An 18,708-nucleotide genomic window follows, 5' to 3' on the forward strand; every position below is an offset into this window, starting at 1 on the left:
ACTTTCAAATCTCCTGGGTCCCAGACTTGTCTATGCTTGTCTTCACTTAATTACAAATTTAGAAAAACACGACTTGCCTTTAAGTTCTCATGAAGGTGCAACAACAGCAGATCCATGGAGACCCATTCTTCATACTTTCTGTGTAATGTGTATCATGTCAGTTGTATTGATATACCATGATGGAGCATAAGACATATCTTTGAAGGATATTACAAATACATACATACATTCCTCAAACGCAAAAGGACTTCTTCTGTTCTCTTAACCCAGAATTTAAAAATAAAGAGAAGCACGTCATTCACGTATCACTCTTTGAACAGCTTTGTTAGTAGAGAATAAAGCTTACTTTCTTCCCCATCTACTAGTGAAAGCAAATGCTATAAAATTAGTTTTCTCGCACCATTAAAAATCTCAGTACTTCAAAGCGTCCCTACTCTACAGAAGCTGGGATGTGCACCAATATTTGCCAATGTGACATCAACTAGTTTTTCCATCCTGTGCCTCAGTTTCTTGAGAGCACTGCCATAGAAATTACTAATGATGACATACACTGCCACCTTGTGTTACAATTTAGAACTGAAAAAGCCTGAAAAGTTGGATTTCACACAAACATCCAGCTTCAGCTGTTTTAACAGCATTTTTTTTTCCCCCCAGCCACTGTCCCCCACCTGAGCAGCCTCTCCACTTTTACATAACTAAGATCTAACTCAGGCTGCAAGAGATGTAAGCCCTCCATGATCTCAAGAAAAAGTTCATTCGTTTCCACTAACTGATGCAGGTACTTTCAATAGTCCATAGTTTTGCAGAGACAGTTGGTGCTCAGTGGCATAGATATTACCTTTTAGGTTTGAGATGCTATTCCTCCAGCATAAGAAAATAAATACATATGTTACAATACTACATTGACAAAAAAGTGAGGCTAAGCTATTAATCCCCTCTTCAACCTGAATCTGATGAAGAATAACAGGACTTTATGTCCCTGGACTATATTTTGAGAACAGGTATTGTGTCATTTCCTCCTTTATGAGAGAAGAGCGAGGGCTCATTTACCTACAATGGCTGGGTACAAGCTGAGCAACTATATTCCATATCAGCAGCACACACTGATCCGCCCAGGAGCTCCAGGATCAACAAGAGGGATGTGAAGTTGCAGATATCCCAGTGGTCTGTAGCCAACCCAATCCTCCTGCTACATCTGGGCCTCATAGAGGACATAAAAGCAACCATCCATTAAAACTTCTCAAGTCCAAAGCCAAGTATAATTACAAACTGGGCCTTGCAAAGCAGTCCCAAGACAAGTGGGTGTATCACAGAAAAATATGTGTTAACAAGTAGAAGAAAGAAAAATGTGGAATGGTTCTGGAAAAGGATGTCAGTTGCCTTTGAAGCTGTATTGTCCTTTTAAAAAAACGCTGAGTGGAAGTCCTATTTTCTTAAAAAAAACCCAACAAAAAACAAACAAAACAAACCCCAAACAACCAAAAACCAACCAAACAAAAACCCCACAAACCAAGACTGCCCTATAATTTGGGTAAGCATGGTCATCTAAAGGTAAAAAGAAAGCTTCTGTTGACTCTATTCTGAATAAATAGCACAGTATCAGAAAAACTTGCACAGGTGCAATATTTTTTACACAGACTGAAGTGCTAAATTACCAGTTTTCTTCATGCAGGGCAAAATTATGCAACCTGTAAAATATTACTATAATGTTAACTATTTACATGATAGTAGCATTGAGCCTACCTATTTAATTTCTGCACCGACATTAAATTGGAAATTTTTGCATTACCTTGTTTCTCACAAGTTATCTATTGGAATAGAAGCATTATCGTAATTCACAGAATTCACAAACTTAATTCTAGCATTCAGCAAGAGTCTTTCTTGCGCTAGCAGACAGCAGCTTTTCCCATCAGGTGAGCTGGCAAACAAGTGTTTGTAGAGGAATATGCTAAAGTAGCATTCACCGACCAATTCTTACACAAGATGAAATTGAGTTTAGAAGACCTTTTTTTTTCTTTTCTGGTATGTTTCTTCCTTCCCTTCCCCCACCCAAGCAGAAAAAAGCAAGACACAAGTCTTCTGCCATACTAATGTATTCCATCTTTCAAAAAGAAAGACATGATTTTAATATTACTTAACAATATGTTAAAAAAGTAGCCAGTTAGGCTTCAGTGTTAATACAATTATACACTCTATAACAGATTTGATAGTGTGAGTACTGTTCTTTTTTAAATTTTCTCATTCTGCAAGTATTCTTACACAAGCTGGCTACAAGTCAGGAAAAAAAATCAAAACACAAATAGCGTAACTTGTACACTCTTAAACAGTAGATTGTGAAAGAACTGAGGAAATACTTGTCCCATAAGAGCCTCTTTTTTCATGAAGTCATGTCAGGAGAATTCCGGAGCAGATGAAAGCACAACTGACTAGGTCCATTCCTTTGTCAGGAGTCAGAATGACAAAACATAGCTAGATGCAGAAGTGACAGGAGCCACTGCAGATGATGCAAACTAGTATTTTGGCCTCCACCCAAGCCTAAGCAATTTAAAGTCTTTGAGGCCAAGGCATTCAGAAGGAGATGGAAAAGAGCTATTGTTCCAACTCCAACGGCATACAGCTACAATCAAGTAAGTCTCACTCACAGACTACAAGCACACAAGCTAACAAATTCAGGTAGAAAGTGGCAATTTTTCAGTCCGCAAGAATTATCAGGCCAAAGGGTTCAGTGCAGATCCACACAGCACTGGGGACAAGGCAAGGCAGCACTGGCTCAAGACCAGATAAGCTCTCAGCACAGCAGGACAGATAAGTGGAGTTGTCGTTCATTAATTCCTGCAGGGTTCCCTCCCCATATTGTATCATTTCAATGTGCAGCAAAGGTGGTTTTTTTCAAGCTAAAATTGGACCAGTTGATGGAAAGTCTCTGCCTTGTTTGTCTGGCAGAATCCAAGCAGAATCTGAAAAAAAAAAGTGATAAAGTGAAACCAATATACTTAAAATCAAACCACAGGTGTTATCCCTCTTTTGAAGAGCAGCTCTCATTCAGAAAGACAAAACCTCTTAAAAAAAATTAGACCTAAAAAAATAAATCACTTGTCTATCACTCAAATACATAATAAACCAATTACTTTAAACACCACTGCATTATCAAGAGTAATGTGAATGAAGTAGCGTAGAACACCGCATATTTAGCAGCACAGAAGCTAGCTGAATGTTAACTAGAAACACAGGTGACATTGCTGTATTTACCAAAAACCTTGTAACAGTAAGAATGACTGGTAGGTAATGTGTAAAGCAAAAGCACCACTGCTGTGGTTCACTGTGGCTTTTCTGAATACAGCAAACTTATGTTTCAGACAAAGACCTAGGGAAAGGAGTTTGTTTATAATACAGCAGATGAGTAGCCCACATGCCTGGTGGATTGGGTTTGCATGGCAAGGTTTTGGTAGCAGGTGGACTACAGGGGTGGCTTCTGTGAGGAGCTGCTAGAAGCTTCCCCCCCTATCTGACAGAGCCAATGCCAGCCGGCTCGAAGACAGACCTGCTGCTGGCCAAGGCTGAGTCCATCAGTGACAGTGGTAGCGCCTCTGGGATAAGAGAGTTAAGAAGGTGGGAAAAAAACCAACAGCAACTGCAGCCAGAGAGAGGAGTGAGAATCGTGAGAGGAACAACTCTGCAGACACCAAGGTCAGTGCAGAAGGAGGGGCAGGAGGTGCTCCAGGCACCGGAGCAGAGATCCCCCTGCAGCCCGTGGTGAAGACCATGGTGAAGCAGGCTGTCCCCCTGCAGCCCATGGAGGAAGGATGAGGGGGTGTAGAGATTCCACCTGCAGTCTGTGGAGGACCCCATGCTGGAGCAGGTGGAGACACCTGAAGGAGGCTGTGACCCCATAGGAAGCCCACGCTGGAGCAAGCTCCTGGCAGGACCTGTGGCCCCATGGAGAGAGGAGCCCACGCCAGAGCAGGTTTGCTGGCAGGACTTGTGACCCCACTGGGGACTCACACTGGAGCAGTCTGCTCCTGAAGGTCTGCACCCCATGGAAGGGACCCACTGGAACAATTCGTGAAGAACTGCAGCCTGTGGAAAGGAGTCATGTTGAAGTTGGTGGAGGACTGTCTCCCGTGGGAGGGACCCCACACTGGAGCAGGGGAAGAGTGTGAGGAGTCCTCCCACTGAGGAGGAAGGAGAGGCAGAGACGACATGCGATGAATTAACCACAACCCCCATTTCCCGTCCCCCCCTGTGCCACTGGAGGGAGGAGGAAGAAAAACTGGGACTGAAGTTGAGCCTGGGAAGAAGGGAGGGGTGGAGGGAGATGTTTTTAAGATTTGGGTTTATTTCTTATTGCTCTACTCTGTTTTCTTGGTAATAAATTAGATGATTTTTTTTTCTTCTAAGTTGAGTCTGTTTTGCCCCTGACAGTAATTGGTGAGTGATCTCTCCCTGTCCTTATCTCAACTCATGAGCCTCTTGTTATATTTTGTCTCCCCTGTCCAGGAGAGAAGGGGGAGTGATAGAGCCGCTTTGGTGGGCACCTGCCCTCCAGCCAAGGTCGACCCACCACACTTGGAAAAAGCACCTTTAGAGAACAAAAATCCACTTATTCGCTTTCACTGAACGCAATTTACAGAAAAAGTTTTGAAAAAGGTTGGTATGTGCAGGTATTTCAATGACAGTTAATTCATGCTGAAGAACTTTTATCGAGGCAAGGTTTAGCTTGTTTAGGCTAAAGGCTGCATGACAGCATCAAGGTAGTGCATAGCCCTCTCTAGAAGGCTATACAGCTTCTCTAACAACTGAAAGCCAAAAAAAGGGGGGCAGACAGAAGGAGTGAAATAGAAAGGTACAGTGGAAGGCTAGAAGAACTAAACTTACTTTCTTCTTTCTATGCTAAAGTTAGAAGTAGCTTGCAAAATTAATTCTGAAGTCAGGGTATAATTAATGTATCTATTACGCCACTACAAAACAGGAAGAAAAGATGATGAATTAACGAACAGTAAAAAGTCTGAATTCAATAGGCCTGGGCAGCTCATTGCCATGGAGGGTTATTATAACAAGCAATGGAAGGCTAGCCTTCCAAGTATTATGTTGGAAATTTTCAAATTATAGAAAAAACACTTGCATTGAAGGTGTCTTCACATCATTGAGTAGCTAGTTTTCTCCCCTAGAACAGCACCTTTCAGGGCATTTAAGACACCTTTTCTAAACAGGTATACATAAAAAATTGGATGGCTACACACACGTCCTAACAGATGACAGTAAAGGAGTAGATTAGAGCAATTACTGAAATGTTATATAGGACACTGCTTCATTCGTCCCATTGAGAGTAGAGAATTGGTGAAAAGAACTTCTCTGTTTTCTTCTTACAGATACTGCAAACTTGAATGAAGCTAAGAATATTCCATGAAACCCATAACAAAGGCTTATGCTGTACCAACACTGGCACTATCTAGTATATGCCACATCTCACCAATAGAGCCTACATTTTGATTTAAAAAAATACTTTAACTGGCACCACTCAAAAATAATTTTTAAAAATAGCAAGTATATACTTTTGAAAGTTTCACCTTCTAGTACACTGTAACTCCATAAATAATCACAGACCCATGCATTTTGCATAGTAATAATATGCAACACAGAGAAGCTGTTGTACTCTGCTCTGACCCAGACATGCATTACATCTCAGGCACAGACTATCAAAACTATATAAATTTAGAAAAGAACTTGAAATCCATACTGAAAGCCCTTCCTTAAAAATCCTACCCTTTAAACAAATGGCTTCAGTTGTTTTGTGAAATGCTACTGTTGATTCCTAAATTATTCAATTGCAGGAAACATTTATTTGTAACATTCCAGATTTGGCTATCATGATAAAAGCCTTACTTGATAGGAACTAGCACACCCAGCCATCATTAAAGAACACAAATTTGAGTAGATTTCAGTATTATGGAAGAACATGTGCTACATTATTTAAATATGAGCTGTCTGCTCATATTTGAGGAATTTAAAGGTAATGAATGTGATGCATAAATATCAAAAGCAACCAAAATGCATAGAAGAAAAGTTTCACAAGCACAGGTTCATATTATTCTTTTACTGTCACTGCACTAGCATAAGCATCCCCCCCTTTTTAAAAAACATTAATCAGTACTATTCTGCATGGATAATAAAAGAAATATTTGCCCAAACTTTGCTTATAGAAAAAAAAATGTTAACTGAGGATATTCTGAAAGCCTTATGAGAACTTGGGGGATACATAGATGATTCTGGCACTCATTTCTGTATTTATGTTCTGTGCCCACAAATCTACAGCTTTGGTGATTGTTTATAGTATTCAGAATGTCAGCTGTAACACGATTTGCTATGTTACAACACAGTACAACACAGGCTTTTCTGCTAGGAGTTGGTTATGAAGTTGTGGGGTTTTTTTGTTTTGTTTTTTTATTGGTGTTTTAAAACCACAGTATATAGGAAGAAGCACAACAGCTTTATATGTAAGGATTAAAGCACTTTACCTTTTAAAATACTCCACTTCTCGCTCCGTTTCATCCATTTCCACGCTGTCTAGATCAATGTCTTTGGGTAGAAACACATCATCTACACAGGAAAAAGGATAATACTAGGTTAGATTCCATAGGGAGGAGGGAAGGAGAGGGGAAGAAGCTTGAAGAAGCTGCATTAAAGACATTTTTGGAGAACTGCCTGAACTTTGTAGACTATTGATTATTCATGTTTAGACTGAATTAATACAAACTTATAATTAGAAAGACACTTCTTAAAAACCCTGTACTAGTACCTCTGCTCAGACTTTAAGGAGTTACACTGGGAACAAGGAAGAGATGAATCAACAGTAAATTTAGTGGTCGCATGGGTTGCAAAAGATGCCAGAAATCTGGAATACACATGAGAATGGTCAAATACAAAGGGCTCCATGAATCAGATAGCTAATGAATAGCATTAGACTGCCTGAAATTTGTTGGCCTTACTACTAAAAAGGTAGCTTTAGAAACATTTTTAAAATGGCATTTATAAAGAAAATTATTTCAAAAATTCTGGGTTTGTAGAGCTGCTGTACTCCATCTGGGACATGATCATCAGGCTGTGTCTGCAAGAGTCTAAGTCATGCTACCTACAATTAGGAATTTTTTTAAAAATGGTTTTTAACATATTTTAATATTAACATTTTAACATATTCTAATATGGCCTGAATTTAGGCCTCAGCTATAGCAACAAAGTCTCTTTAAATTCTGTTGGTATATCATACTGTCTCAGTGTGTGGTTCTCTTTTATACTTTTTAATTAGAAAAAAAAATGCTTCAGAAAGTGTAAATTTTTGCAGATACCAATTTGAGCATTTTCCTCTTAAAGTCTCTTTTTCTACTATATACATACTCCAATCTCATTCTTGAAGCAGCTTCAGAACCTGTTCTAAAAAGGGGGAGACAAAGAAACTAACTGAGAACACTGAGTACACGTGAGGACTCTCTAGAATCCTTAAGATTATGAGAACAAACATCTCTCTTCTAAAGGCATTACTGGTAGTTCAAAAGTTGCACATCTTTGCCATACAACTTACTTCTGAAGAACCAGCAAGCCCTAGAAAGACAGGGCTTCCCTGTAGTCCTAGTTTTTTTCAGCCTCTTCATAACAAGGAGTTAAAATACCCTGCCAGAATAAATTTCTTTAAGAAACAGATATCACACCAAAAGCAATAATGTTCACTGCCTTAACACTTCATGTTAAAACTCAGTTAAAAAAACCCCAAACTTTGTAACCCTCTTTTCATGTTCTTTCAGTTACCCTAGTTCCAATTTCTTTTCTTAGTTCATTTTTTTGTGCCTTCGCTAATTTGGTACATCAGCCCTATGTCTTTACGAAATTACAGCTAAATGAAAAATTGTGTATTGCAGTATCTTTCCTGTGGTTCTAAAGTCAGAAGTATTCAAAGTGGTGATCCAGTTCTGACTCTTCAGAGAGCAGCACAATTACCTCTTTATAAATTCAGAAACATGTCCCTATGTTTTTTCACATTTAAATATCAGGTTTCAGAAATTGTAACTACACTTGATTTAAGCAGCAGAAAACAGTGAGGGGCAGGGAGGAGGAAAAGATGCAGGCAGCTACCTAAATTCTCCTACAGCAGACACCCTACATGCCTCCCTTCAACAGTTTCTCTTTCAAACGTCTCCAGTTGTCTCTCTCTGCTCCTGATTCTAGAGTTTTGTCTTACTTCAATGATTGGAGTACATTCTTCTCAGGAAATTTAAAAAAAAAAAACCACAACAAACCAGAATCTAACAAAACCCCTTAAAAAACCCCAACCACACCACAATATGCACAAGAACCAACGTATTAGAGAAAAGGGTTCAATGCTGTATCGCTGCTCGATTGACACAGAATGGAAACATGGAACGTAAGAAGATTTAAGAAGAAAGACTGGTGGGCTGACTCAACCCAACCACGAAACCACAAAACCAAAGTTGGGCTCTACACCTAGCACTGGCAACAACCAGGAATTTGGTTTACATTTTTGTAATACAGTTTAATAAACATAAGCATTCCGAAACACTGGCAGAGACTGCCAAGGGATTAAGTAAGGTCTCTTATCTTGATGTGCCTACCAGACAGAATGGCAGCGAGACCTGCAATGTGAAGTCGTTCTGGTGAACAGACATTTAATTTATGCACCGTTACCACTCAGCTACTGGGTGATCCCAGGGGAATGACCGGGTGCTCTGAGCAGACAGATGTCCCTACCGCAAAACTGCCAACCCAACTGGTGGTCCCAGTAGGGACCAAGCACATGCAGGAATAAACTCGTGCCCGAGAACAGCAGTTAGATTAGTGTGTTGACAAAGCCAACCAGCTAGCACTGCCTGCTCTTCTCAGCTCTGGCATTAGCTGTTAGATGCTTTCAGGAAAACAAAAAAAACAGGTTGGGAAGAAAATTATGCAAGTGCAACTTGTTTGAGTCAACTCAATCTTCTATGGTTTTATTATTTCTATCAGATAAATAAAAAAACCCTAATCTGTTTACTAACACAAACTGATATTCACATGGAGAAAACACTTAATATTATCAACTAATTAACATCCCACTGTAAGTTTTCACTCTGGCAAATAAAAAAAAAAGTCAATTATTTTTTGCATTTATTTAACCTGTTAATGAAATTAATAGATTAAAGGAATTACTTCCACTGAGAAAATGCACATTTATGCATGAATGATCATTCTTTGGCTGCAGAAACCCCTTATTTCCCTTGCTTGAAGAGTAAGGCTAACTCTATACTATACTCTTAAAGTTGTATGAGAAACAACCTTGCTTTAAAAGAAGTTCAAAATGGATTTCAGCATACTATTGAATTATTTTAAATATTTATTTTAAGCAAGGTAGGCTTTACAGAAGAGACTGGCTTTCTTAACTAACAAAAACCCCATACAAAACCAGCAGCATATGCTAGTTTACTCATTCTTTAAAGTATTCTACACCTCTTTACTAAAATTATGATCTCCTAATTGTTATAATTACAAGGACTTGAGTGTTCCTGACACCACTTTTTCTGTTACTCTAATTTACATTGGCAGGAAGGACTAAAGATTTCAAACTTCTGGACTTAAATGGTAACAATAAAAACCAACCCAAATTCTTCAACTTTCTTATACACTCACCAATGGAATTGTTGACTTTGTCCCCTTTTTTCTTCTTGTTTTTCTTGTTCTTGCCTTTTGGTTGAGGAGAATCTGCAAGTATTAGCTTATTATTTTGTTGCTGTTCACTTGGTGAAGGGGATTCACTTGTTACGGGTGCTTTCTCTTCCTTTACATGGTTCAACTGCTTTTTGTTGTTACTGTTTAATTTCTTCTCCTCTTTTTTAGGTTCTGCAAGTGTTGGGAGCTCTGCTGCTTTTGCTTTGGATTCTATTTGGTTTCTGGTTTTAGTCTGAATCTCAGCTGCTTTGGGGGATTCAACAGGCTTTTTCACTTGTTCAGCACATGGTTTGTTTATCTGCTTTAGTTTCTGTTTGCTGTTTCCTTCTTTATGTTGATGCATAATATCAAGCAGAAAAGAGAGGGGCTCATGCTGCTTTACACTCCCCTCTTTCTGATAAAGCAGCTTTGAGTCTCTAGTGTTTACAGGATTGGATAGTTCACAGCCTGTCTCTGAACCTGGCCTCTGTTCTGTGTGATTCACGTGTCTTGACAGTGAACCGGAGGAGGTTTCTATCTTTTCTGATTGCTCAAGTGTACCATTCTGAATGTCTTCGGGTGTGTTTGGGACAGATTCCTTCACTGCCTGGCAGTTTCGAGTAAGCATGTCCACCTTCTGACAGTCTTTACTTGTTCGTTCTTTCTTCTTTTTCTTTACAGCCCGCAACTGCTGAAGTTCTTGAAGCCTTTGTAATTCTTGTTTCAGCCTCTCCTCCTCTTCTTCCTCTCGCCGCCTCTGTTCCTCAAGCAACTGGTGATGCTCCCTCTCCCTGGCTTCTGCTTCAAGTCGAGCTTTTTCTTCAAGCTACAAAATAACAATAGGTTTATTGAAAGCAACAAATATTTTGGAACCTACAGTTTTAGGGATTATTACTACTTTTCTCTAGGAACATTATAAATCCTAGGACGTTAACATATGAGCATACTTAATCCAGAAGCCTGCGCAGCAAGCAAATAACTATACAAAAGCTGCCCTTTAAAGTATATTAAAATCTTTTCTACATTTCTATTTTCTATGTTTCTGTAATGCATTTGACTGTTGTTAATACCAACTGTTGATCTTGTCTTTGCTACTGCTAAGCCTAACTCCCATATCAAAAAGTTATCTACAACCACAAAAACCTGCTGAAAACAAAACATTCAGCTTCATTCTCAACAACTGCATGTATTACTAAAGGTAACTCAGGTTTGCATCTTGTTACATCATTTACCCATTCTCTTGCTATGGTAGCAGAGTTGCTCTGTTTCAGCGTTCATGAACATTAGGAAGAGCAATCATTAAAAACATTTTACAGCAAAACACTAAGCACGTTAAAGCTACATTAAAAGTTGTAAAAAATAATAAGGATGGTAAAGTTTTCTGTTGTCAGCCATAAGTTCATTAACCACACGAAAAAGATGCACAGGATTTCTCCCAGCCATTACTGCAAATGCCTAAAACTCTGTGGTGCAGCATTCATTTTGCATCATTAGCAAAATGAAAGAAAGTTGGACACTGAGAACAATCATGTCCATTTATTTTCTTGCACATTTAGAAGTGCCTGTATGGGATTACTTTTTGCACAGTTACAGAAGTCACGCAAAAAACCCTACGAGAATCTTCCACTTCTCATGCTCAAACTGCATCACAAGAGCAAAGTGAATTTTGCAAAGTGAATTTTATTTATAACTAAATCACTAAGCCCCTCAAGTTGCTGACTAGTGCTACAACATGAACATAAAGAATATAATTTGTGAACATCAGGTCTTCCAAACCCATGGAAGCATTTAAAGAATGCAGACTTAGTGCCAGCAAGCAAATCCACAAACAAGAAATATTTACAGTGTGGCCACACAACATGCTTACCAAAATTCAAAAACATTCAGCAATCTCATTGCACCTTGAACTTTATACTTAAGACTGATACTTGAATTCAATAACAAAAGCCAATTTCCTGCTTGTTCAACTTAAAAAAAATATACTTCCTCTATTAACTCAGCAATTATTGTTTTCAAAAAATAATTTCACTGTTAAACTTTACAGTTTTTTAGAAATGTTTTTGCCATTTTCCATTTGAAAGCAACTTGTAATTTTTTCTTCCCTGCCCCCTCTCTGCAGCTTGCCACTTCATTCCAGCTTGGGATATCCCTTTGTGTCATCATGTGGCACAGTGCTTAAACTCTTTCAATCAGGACAGCAAGGTGCCCAGTGCAATCATTCTAAAAATATGAAATCTTGACTTTTCCACTCTCATAAAAGCACTTACCTTATGCTTCCCGGCTTCCTACAGACACTTTATCATAACCATTACCCCAATAAAGAAACTCTAGTTTTCTAACTTCCGCCACCTTTAAACATCAATTCTAAAAAGCAATCAAATTCATAGCATTTCTGGCACCTAGAAACAACTTTCTAAAGTGTGGAAAATTCCAATATAAAGCTGACTTGCAACAAAACACATGACAGTGACATTGTGAGGAATCTTACTCTTCAGGTAGCATCAGAACAGGTAAGCTAGCTGTGTATACACAAACAGGCAGGCTGCCACAAACTATGCAGAAAACAATTATACCATTATTATAAAGTCAGTATACAGTGGTATACTTAGAGAGTGCACAGATTCAAAAACATGAGGCACAGGATAAACATACTTTTATGTCTTACCTTTCTTTGCTTATGTCTGGCTCGCTTGGCTGCCCGAGAACTGCTTACTGGTTTGGTTTCAGAGCTGTTTATAAATTGTAGCAAGTCTTCCACCTTTCGGTGGTCAACAACACTTTCTCTTTCAGAGATCTGATCTGGTTTCTTCGGCTGTTCCTCTTTTCTTTTTGTTAGACGTAAACGAAGCTTTTCTCGCATCTCTGCATAATTTCTACTGGTTGGTGCAGCTGGAGGCTGAAGGACATGAGACAAATATTTAGTGACTAAATGTACAAATTTCGCTGACCTAATACTTTTGAGATTCTGAAATTTTAGAGACCTTCAAATAACTTGGCAGGTCCAAAGCTGAATAGCAAATTCCTTATTGTTTGTATGTGTATCTAAAGGTGTATTTAGCAGGCAAGAGACTTATCAGACTTTGTACTAGCTTGTGAACTGTATTTTCCAACTGAAAGAATGACTGATCTTGTGGAAGAATGCACAAGTGAGAAGATAAAGAAATACCTTTAAAAGTGAGAAAGGACATTTCCATATTCTCTTGTGATCAGTATACCACATTTTAAAATTTGAGAGAAGCAGACATTTGCTGCTGTTTCCATTTTCTATGAAGTCTGTTTCAGAGTTTGGGCTATGTGGGCCTCTGGGCTGTAACTGTGAAGGTCTGATTACCCTGCACTGAAGCATGCCAGCATACCTCCAGCGGAGTCACATCAATAACTTGTTAACACTACTGCAAGTTGAATCCTTGCATCATGTTTCATATCTGTATTCCCATGCACCGCTCCTGCCTCTCAATTCCTCATTCCTCCACCCCTCCTGCACCAGACTTGGTGCCCATCTGTTTGGGGCTACACCAGTTCAACTCATTAAACTAGTAAAACAAAGCCTATTAACTTAAAAGTCCTGTAGCATTCTGCCACTTCTGCAAAATGAGTAACTTACTGTGCAATCAGATGACTATCAAAGACAGATCAATCACGCACATGGTAGAAACATGCAACGAGAAATGGGAACCCCTCCCTGTCTTTCAGCCACACGGCAGGGGCTTTTAATTCCTTTCAAGCCCTAAGATGAAACTGGATCTGATCAAATACATGGCCAATAAACCGAGCTTTTACTTCAAGTAAGAAAAAAATGCCAGAGACTCAAATTCTACTAGTTAATAGATTATTAAAACAGGCTATACACAGATTTACAAATGAGGCCAGCAGGAAAAAGAAATTTTAAGTTAAAAAAAATAATGTAATGGGGCAACTTAACAGCTTTTAGCATTTCATTTGTGCAAATGAAAGTTATGATTACAAGAACTCACTAGACATTACTGCTATGAAGTTAACTTAAGGATGCTTCAAACAAAGTGTTAAGTATTAAAATAAAGAACATAAGGGAAAAGATTTTGTATAAACTGCATGCTTTAGAACTTCATAATTTCTTCAAAACACTCTCTAAAGACAAATACAAGTCAGCACCTATTAAAATGTACCAGTAAAAAAAAGTTTGTTATATTGAAAAAAGGGATTTCTTTTGATAGAAGTATAATTTAAACTTACACTGCCAAACTTTTAGGTAAGAATGTTGGGGTTTTTTTTGTAGGTTCCCCCCCTTTTAAAAAAAAAAAAAATCAAGTTAAAGTGAATACTTGGAGGATTGGTACTTTTACAGATGGGAGAATGGCTCAAATTGCCACAAACATTTTAAAAAAATATCCTCTGTTAAGCATACTTTTAACCAAACTGATCACATTATTTATAATTACACTACTACAAATGAGCATGTGAATTTTGTAAAGTTATTTAAATGACTCAATACCCCTGTTTGCAGTTTCAGTCAAACATGGTATCTATTATCCAAGTCAGTTACTTCCTAAATATTTTAGTCATTGTTACTGCTCTTGAATGGCTTTCAATTGGAAAGGTTTGTTTCAATTCTTCATTTCAAAGAGGAAAATTACTTTCTAACCATGCTCCTTTTACTACTTCTCTTGAGTCAGCTCCAATGCCACCCCCTCAGTTGCAGTCTGATAAATCACATGCAATCAATGATGAGTAAGTGACAAAAAAGGGAAAAAATCAATTTAAAATCCAACAACTTACTCCTCCATGGCCGAAGAACTCACAGTAACAGCAGTCACAGTATTTTCCTTCCTTCTGATTTGTGGATGTTGAGGTACTGGAGCTATGCTCTGAACAGCTGTCTTCATCTTGGCTCTCCTCTCCATCATACTGTTGATGATCGTACGTGTTACTGTTCTCACAGCGATGGCCCTCGCAATCAGGATCACTATGTTAAATTAAGAAAGTGTTTATAAAAAAACCCTCTAGATTATAATAAATAAGGTACTTGAAAAAAAAACATATAGAGTTGTGTGCACATCTACGAGGAACAATGACTCTCAAACTGGGACATCAGCCACTAGTGATGCATCAAATCCTAAAGCCTTCATCCAGTGGCCTGCAAATGGAGATGCTCAAAAAAAAGCAGCAAGATAAGACGACACATGGGAAAGTGATTTATAAAAACTCATTTAGCGACTCACTGAATGAGCAGCCTAGAGAATGAGTTTTGGAACTGCTCCTCCTGGCTTTGAACAGGTAAAATAGTTTCAGTAGTAGTGATTCTAGCTTTTTTATGGAATAGTTTTGATACTGCTGCTGATCTTATCACGCATGATCCAAGGAGAGCTCTGCAGTAGCAAAATACTCAACTTATTTCTAAAATCCTCTGGTTTTAGATAGATTTTCAAGCTCTTGACTTAAATAAAAAATTCAAGGTCAGCTAAAACCCAAATGTTCCCATTACTCCATTTGCACCTTTATTTTCAAGGGGAAATACTAGCAAGTCTCTTCAAGAAGCAGGTACATAGCAGTTTATTCCCTCCAGAGCTCTGCATAACTATGCACGCAACATACCTACTGACCAGTTCTTCAACGACTGAAGTGATCTTGCTTCGAAAGTAACAAGCATTTTAAAAAAATCCACTCATCTAGCATTAGTATTTCTTTATTCTTATGTTAGAAAGATGAAAACAGGACATAATCTGTCTTATCTGCAAAATATAGGTGAATATTCTTTCTAACTTCACTTCTCCCTCCCCTCCACCCCCTTGCAACTTTTTCAAGAATTAGTGACCAGGACAGAATGAAAAATTGTTCAACTTCAGTACCCTAGGTAGGGAAAAGGCGCGCAAAACTGTTGCACGTAACAGCAGACACTGCCAGTCAGTGCAAACATTCTGACCAGTCGGTTTGAGCAGCCTTGGCATCGCTGTTTCTTCCCTATTGAGAGTTAGCATCACAGCGCCCAACAGCACTGTGGGACAGCACGTGCTAGGGGTAACAGACACATTTCCATAGAAATCAAGGCTTCATTAGTTCTGTCGCTCAGTCGCTAGATTGAAAGGCTAGAGCATAAAGCAGTTTTTCCCATTATAGCACATCACTGATTCATATAGACTGCAATAATTGTTTCTAGGTTCTCTCCCAGTTCATTCCTTATGAACTAAAATTACTTTATCATGTTAGCATCTGGAGATGATGATAAAAGTTGGATTTGTATTGCAGTAAATAGCCTACATTCAATCCTCCCTCTGCACTAGCTAAGAAAGTTTGTTTACAAAATTGCAATAATTTCTCAAAAGCATGAAAGAACAATTACCTATTTTGTGATGTCATCAATAAAATCAGACGATAACATAAAGGCAGGCATTTTTAGAAGCACTTCAGGTATACTGTTATCTAACTCCGCCTAAATCTCACGTCATCTTCTGAAAACTACTGCAGTAGCCAAGGGACTACATTCATAGCAACCACGTCCACAGCCCTACAGGTCACAAAGTACTTCGAGCAATGACTCAACTGCTTTTCTGTTATGCCTGCGCTCTTCAGACATATCAAAGAGTTGGCACCATTGTCAGCCTGCCACAATACATAACACTACCCAAAGAGCTCCACCAAACTCCTCCCAACCTCCAAGACCTTTGAAAACCTTTGGAAATCACAAAATCCTTCCACACTACAACCACTGTACCAGTGGTGGGACTTAACACCTAAGAAGTTTTAACTGCAATCAGGAAAATCTGTTATTATGTGGCAGGTTTCAAGACCATGTATGACCCTTTTATAGTTTGAGCTAAAACTGTCTACAGACTCCGTAATTTTTCACAGCTTTTCATTCCTGCTTGCCACATAATGCCAAAATGACAGAAAACAGATACATTATACAACAGGTTTGCATCTCAGCAGCAGTAATCACTACAGTAGAAAAGAATAGAGCTTGACTTATTTATCTCAGGTCACATTTCTAAAAGGGAGCAAACATTTGGTTTTAAGCCTCTAAACTCAGTAACCAGATTCTGCAATAGAAATCATATTTGTAAAGTCTCACACCAAGTTACACACTAAGTACCTGAACTCGGTCTTGTTTGCTGAACACAGAAGCAGCTCTTTTTTCACACTACAACCACTGGCAAAGGAGAAAAGGTATCTGTATTTTAATTCTCCTTTTATTCTAAAAAAGAATAACAATAACACCACCAAAACTTACCTGCAGACACTTGGTGGGGCACTTACAGAGCTGTCTGTAGTTGAAGTAGGAGGTGCAACTGTAGTAGGACAAAGACCTGAATGAGGATCCACAAATCCAGGGGCTGTTGCAGCAGTTTTGGGGAAAGAAGGAGCAGCAAGATTTGGAAGATGTGGTGTAGAAGCTGGAGACAGTGCAGCAGGAGACAGTGAAGGAAGGGATGCTAAACTGGTAGGACTATTTCGTGGTGCAACTGGTGCAGAATGTCTATGGTCCTCTTTATTAATATTGTGGAACACTTCACCTAAATTGGGGAAAAAAGAAACTGCTTAGAATTAAAAATAATTAGTCTCCATTAACTACCCAATCAATCATGCAAAGTGTTGGATGTTCTCAGCTTCTGTACAAAAAAAAAAAACAAAAAACCAAAACCAAAAAAAAACCCAACAAAAAAACCCCAGCAGTATCTCAACACCTTTCTATTACCCGTTCCAAACCCTAACATCAAGGTCTTTTACAAAGTTCTTTAATCCAGGAGTACAGAGACTGTAACACAAGAGTAAGAACAACAGCAATTAACAAAAATGATCAAGATAAATATTACTAAAATAAACACATATAAATCTTTATGGTTAGCTAACTGGACTTGAGTCAGTTACTAAGCTGTATGTGAATTACAAATCCTTACCTATCGATGAAGGTCTCTTGGATGATACTTTGAATTGGTTGCTGCTTGACTGCACTGTAGTTGCTGTGCAGGAGACAGAAGAAGTGGCAGAAGAGGTTGCCATGACAACTTTATTAGCTTCCATAAAGGCATCCTGGAAATTGTACAGGCATTTCTTCTTTGCAGCATTTTTTTTCTCTTTGCTGTCAGTAACTGCTGTTGCTTCATTGCTAGATGTAGTAGGAAGTGCTTCGGGTCTTATTTCTGAGAGTGCTGGTGCTAATATATCACTCCCTTTAATTGAAACACACAGTAATTAAGAATCACAGAATTACAGAATTGTCGTTATGGCATTTAGAATTAAACATTCCATAATTTAGATGCAGATGAGCAAGTATATATCGGTAGTGTTGGTTTGGTAGGATTAGTGAAGCAATCCTCCCTTCTCCCTCCCTCCCCCCCAAATAATATAGCTGTAACAAAAAGTGCTAAGCCTCAGAGCAGAAGTCACAAGAACACTACTAAATGTGTGTTAACAAGTAGCAAAGATGCTACAGAAACCTTTATCCATTTGTAATTTAAAAATTAAAACTGGACACCATTTTACATGCCATGCGAAGTATATTAGCTTCAATATCTGAAGCTAATATACAGGTTACCCATGCAACAATTGTAAGCAAGAACAACATATCCTGCTATCAATATAATATCATAAATCTTATCTTTACTTATTGGAAATTCCAGCTAACTACAGTAACACCTTTCTGATTGATCTTCCACACAAGCTTGCCACCAACCATCTGTTGGAACAGCTACCCGTAACTACATTTGAAAATGGATGAGCCATCCTAGTGGGGAAGTTTTCTGGAGGTTTTTAATGCCTTTCCTTTTAAACATCATTGTAGTAGCTTCAGACAAGTTAGTAGCAGATCAGACTGGCAAAAAGCCAATGCATGAAACCAAGCTTCCTTTTTCATACAAGTCAAATAAAATAAAAAATGGCTTAATATTTGCTATGATGCAAATGGAAAGATCTCTGTTTATTTCTCTTCTATTCTCTTTCACTTTAACCATTAGTATTTCCAAGGGCTTCCTGGCTTAAATTAATATTTTGCTTGATTTATGACTCTCTGTTTTTGAATGACAATGCAGTTATCTCTGCACGTTCTAA

At 38.5% G+C, this 18,708-nt stretch overlaps 1 protein-coding gene across 3 annotated transcripts in view; it reads right to left on the reverse strand.

Annotated features, from left to right (window-relative positions):
* Window positions 1-2,077: 2,077 nt before the first annotated feature.
* The window catches only part of FAM193A (family with sequence similarity 193 member A), an 81,827-nt gene continuing 65,196 nt past the window's right edge, over window positions 2,078-18,708 (reverse strand). For all 3 annotated transcript variants that reach the window (XM_075752646.1, XM_075752644.1, XM_075752645.1), the window contains 7 exons: window positions 17,559-17,831; window positions 16,892-17,174; window positions 14,443-14,629; window positions 12,353-12,583; window positions 9,670-10,513; window positions 6,516-6,597; window positions 2,078-2,957 (listed from right to left, as the gene is read on the reverse strand). In XM_075752646.1, the coding sequence (XP_075608761.1) occupies window positions 2,864-2,957; window positions 6,516-6,597; window positions 9,670-10,513; window positions 12,353-12,583; window positions 14,443-14,629; window positions 16,892-17,174; window positions 17,559-17,831 (1,994 nt within the window). In that variant the 3' untranslated portion in view covers window positions 2,078-2,863. The remainder of the gene's footprint in view (window positions 2,958-6,515; window positions 6,598-9,669; window positions 10,514-12,352; window positions 12,584-14,442; window positions 14,630-16,891; window positions 17,175-17,558; window positions 17,832-18,708) is intronic.

Source organism: Balearica regulorum, chromosome 4 (genome assembly GCF_011004875.1).
Source record: "Balearica regulorum gibbericeps isolate bBalReg1 chromosome 4, bBalReg1.pri, whole genome shotgun sequence".
In the NCBI taxonomy this organism is placed as follows: domain Eukaryota; kingdom Metazoa; phylum Chordata; class Aves; order Gruiformes; family Gruidae; genus Balearica; species Balearica regulorum.